This window comes from Plasmopara halstedii, assembly GCF_900000015.1.
Source record: "Plasmopara halstedii genome assembly, contig: Scaffold_2881, whole genome shotgun sequence".
NCBI classification, from domain to species: domain Eukaryota; phylum Oomycota; class Peronosporomycetes; order Peronosporales; family Peronosporaceae; genus Plasmopara; species Plasmopara halstedii.
Genome location: NW_020189786.1, coordinates 595213 through 599220, shown reverse-complemented (window position 1 = coordinate 599220; position 4008 = coordinate 595213). Strand labels below are relative to the sequence as shown.

At 42.0% G+C, this 4008-nt stretch overlaps 2 protein-coding genes across 2 annotated transcripts; both read right to left on the bottom strand.

Annotated features, from left to right (window-relative positions):
• Nucleotides 1-6: 6 nt before the first annotated feature.
• Nucleotides 7-2021, bottom strand: PHALS_15085 (uncharacterized protein). Its single transcript, XM_036407182.1, has one exon. It carries the CDS (start codon nucleotides 1405-1407, stop codon nucleotides 1177-1179), a length of 231 nt encoding a protein of 76 aa, XP_036263431.1. The 5' UTR covers nucleotides 1408-2021; the 3' UTR covers nucleotides 7-1176.
• A 1451-nt stretch (nucleotides 2022-3472) lies between these two features.
• PHALS_05206 (uncharacterized protein) lies at nucleotides 3473-3801 on the bottom strand (the record flags this gene model as incomplete). The annotated part of the gene is made up of 2 exons (XM_024718894.1): nucleotides 3473-3534; nucleotides 3600-3801. The coding sequence occupies 2 exons, from the start codon at nucleotides 3799-3801 to the stop codon at nucleotides 3473-3475; spliced, it is 264 nt and encodes an 87-aa protein (XP_024584247.1).
• Between the last annotated feature and the right edge of the window lie 207 nt (nucleotides 3802-4008).

The window sequence follows — 4008 nt, the reverse complement described above, 5'->3', positions numbered from 1 at the left end:
ACTCGAGCGTTTGCGTGCTAGTGATAAGCTGCATTATATACTGGATGACGAAAATGAATTGAAAAAATGGACTGGCGAGCTTCCAATCAAACACCCGTCGCTCTTTAGCCCCTTTCCAGCTGTCAAGGCCCGCCTTGTGAAAATCGAAATCAGGCAAAGTGAAGACCTAGCGTTGCAAGGAACTGAGTGTCTTCTCTCACACTGACGTGGCTACAGGCAAGAGTCTAGCACCTAAAGCTGAGTGTGTTTTTTGCAAATTTATGAAGGCAGGTCCGTGTGGTAAGGAATTTTCTGTGTGGTAAACATGTTAGACTACTGCAAGAAAAGCGGTGACGATTTTATCGAAAAGTGTGGACTGCAGACATTTGCACTGCGTGACTGTGTTGAAGCTAATCCCGAGTATTATCATGTATTGAATGATATAGTCCTGAACAAAGCGACGTTGAGTAGCAGAGAAGTAGTTTACAGGACCTTAATACTTGGTGAGAGGTTTTCTATACTTCCAAGTAGAAAAAACTTTGTTGGTCGTTTTTCAGTCTGTTTATAATCTGTATGATCGTCAATGCAGCGTAAACAGAGTATGCCTTGTACGCATCAAGAGGTTCAAACAAAGCTTTGCATCGATAATGTTGAAGATCGTTCAAGTGACTATGTCCAACGCATCCTTTACAATTGATGAAGATTCATTCATATCCTCAATCACGTTCTAAAAAGCTATTACATAATCAACAGTACAACATTATATCAGCACTTTATCTTTTCGATACAAAAGACATCAAATTTACTTATAAACAGTGGCCACCAAGTTTTTCGTCAAAGCCCCGAACCTCTGAGATATCTCGAAGATATGAAACAGATGTACAAGTTCTGATCAATTCATTCGCAACGGCGCTCGAAAGTGAATGCTGGTGTGTACCTTGTAGAAATTTTTAATCTGGTTGCCACTACTTTCGATGGTACCTCTCTAAAGCTTCAGCTCAGTGTTTTTTATGATCTTTCAACGTGACATACACCCTTACGATGCATTAAAACAAGCTTCCAACTCAATTTTGTGCTATTCGCTTTCGCATTCTCGAGCAAGTGATTTCCCCATTATGGCACAAACCTTTCTCTTCTGTGCGAAACATAGTTATAAACCGGATGGTTTTGACGTTCGAGCCATGGAACAAGATTAATTTAGAGAACCGATTGCGTTTTCAAAGGCAGAAAGTCATCAATCAAGTTGCGAGTAAATTTGTCCAGGTTTAAGTTAAGGATGCACGAAAACAAGTCTGGTTTTATTGGTTGCATGCTATTGATAGTGACGTATTTTCTGAATATGCGGCTGCCAGTGCAGATATTCAACGCATAGTTTTCTTGCTCGACTTGTGGTTTTAAAAAAACGTCGTGATTGTGCGAAGCACGCATTACAGCAATTTATACGATTTCCTTTCGGGTTATACGCACCAGGACAAAGGCTTGTCACCTCGATTCTAATGCATCAAATGTCTTCGAGCCATCGTTAAACTACTGTGTGACTCAGCATCGAGCGCATAGCAAAATGAATAAGATGCGACAATGGTTGGTAGCACATAAGCTGCAAATTCATGGTCGAAATATTGTAGCCCGTCGTCTTGTAAATTGCTTGCGAAAATGCATCGTCAAAAGGCGGCAGTTGTGAAGATTCAATACACAATTCGAGGCCACTTCACCCGTGTTCGAGTCCAACAATCGCGACAACAACGTAGTAATTACAAGCAGTCACGATTCTTCGAGATTTTTTATAACTCCGACGATATTTGCGCTAAAGGTTTGCTTTACTCGCTGTCGAGTGGATGTAAAAGAAAATCAAGCAGCCAAAAGAATACAACTCGCTTATTTTCGAGGAAAAGCGTGGCATGTACGAGAGCCCAGTAGAAACGTAACGATCACTTACCGAAAAATCTGGACTTAATTGTATCTTGTTAAAGTCGTGGCCGCTGAAAATCACCTTCCAAGGAACAACTCGTTCCACGCGATATGGACCAGGATAGTTGGTTGTTAACATCGACTTTCTGGATTTGTGAAGCTGTGAGAAGTCACGATATACGAAGATGCGTCATGCCATTCATACGACGCAAGACGATAGAAAACGGTAGACAGAACGCGGATACATTGAAGATTACAAAGACCGGCACAGAATCGGAAAAGCTTGCGCGAAGACACGCGTTTAGTTGTCAACGATCTGCTGAAATACTAAACTGAATGACATAGTTAGCGTGGAAAGTTATCTCATCTTGAATATGAATACGAAATACATTCTCATACTAGGTATGACATGGCAGTCACGCCACGATACTCGGGTCGACTTAATTCCGAATTCGCAGGATTTATGCTTTTTTTTCTGGTTTGGACGCGAAGGTTGGGTGATTCATGAAACTACTCTGGTAGGGAGCGCTAGCTTTGCGCGAGTGTAAACATATAGTTATCGCTAAGTGTCTTGATCTGGGCTCGGATAGCAGCTGCGACAATGAGCCGTGGTCTCGGGATAAGATATAAAAAGAGAGCATATATTGTGGTCTTTAGGGCGTACATTTGATATCACGTCGTGGTTACGTTCTGTATAACTAGAGGAACGATATAAGCAACTGTAAGGTGGAGCATTTTGTGCCGGTGGCGACTATGAGTTGCGAGTAGAATCCCTTGGCTTTTAATATGGCTCATCCTTGTCGCAATGTGACAGTACTGTTGAGATGTGACGGGCCCACCGTGGGTGCAGTGAAGCTCCACGGCTAAGTGGCAAGAAAAAGTATGCATTTGTAAGCATAGTGACCGGGGCAGTTTACGGATCGTAAAAACCCTTGACCAGCTATGGTAAAAGCTAGTAGAGAGTAGGATCAACTGTGGTGAAGTCGCCAAAGTGCACGATTGGTGTTGGAGGAAGAGAAAGCCCATCCACCGCCATGGATGATCATGATAGACACCCGCAGAGCACTGAGTGCGAGAAGTGAAACAGCTAACCTCGAAAATCTTACAGGTCTTTCCCCTTTTGAAAGAATGGTGCCAGGATTGATACACACCACGCATGTCATCCCCGTAAAGAAGAGTGCGCAAGAAATCGACCTGGTTCTCATAGAAAATAGCTGTCATACGGCAATAATTCTTTATAAGAAAAGTGTGACACGCTTGCTTCCGTGAGAAACACGAAGCACGTTTGGATTGAGAAGAGTAGTTCTCCTGTATCGGGATTATACGTATCGTCCGCAGTTATGAGGTGTTGGACGGTAGTTGGCGAAATAAGATGTGGAATTATTTGCAGAACTGATTCCTACGATATATGTAAACAATCCTAATTCTTCTTTCTGGTTCTTGTGTGCATGTCGTTCCTCCTATGATGTCGTCTTTCCTTTCACTACTATAAATATATGCATCATCTATCCTTGTATGTGGGTACATTCTGTATACGTCAACAAGAGACCTGCACAAATATACATTTTAAGACGTATTTTGAAAATTATAGAACATGAAAATGTGGTTCCGTACAATTGATTTCTCGTTGGCGCTGTTTAAAGTCGGCTACGAGATAGTTACGTTTCAAAAATCTTTCTCGCTTTCCCAGCTAGCTTCTTCTTCTGTTTTACCATGCCAGTAGAAAAGCCGTTCTGGCTGGCGATCAAAATGTCTCTTCTTCAAAAGATGCTGAATTATTTGAAGCTGATCCGCTGAGTCACTGTGCACAAACTTGGACGCTTTGGGGATAGGACGACTTAGGGATTTATCTGGTGTTGGTTCATGTTTTGACGACACATCAACATCGAAGGTTGGACTAAATTCTTCATGCATGGTGACAACTTGAGTTTTGCCACGTTGGAATTTATCATCTTGATGTTTTCGAAAGGCCCAATTTTTCTTGTAGCAAACTTCTCTCTTCTGTTTTCCATATCATTGGCAACATGCTTGAGAGAGATTCTTCGAGTATCTCAAGGAATATAAGAGGGGCAGAGGTAGAAGTGTTGTGTGCTTGTGGGAGCAAATGCAGAAGTGAGTGTA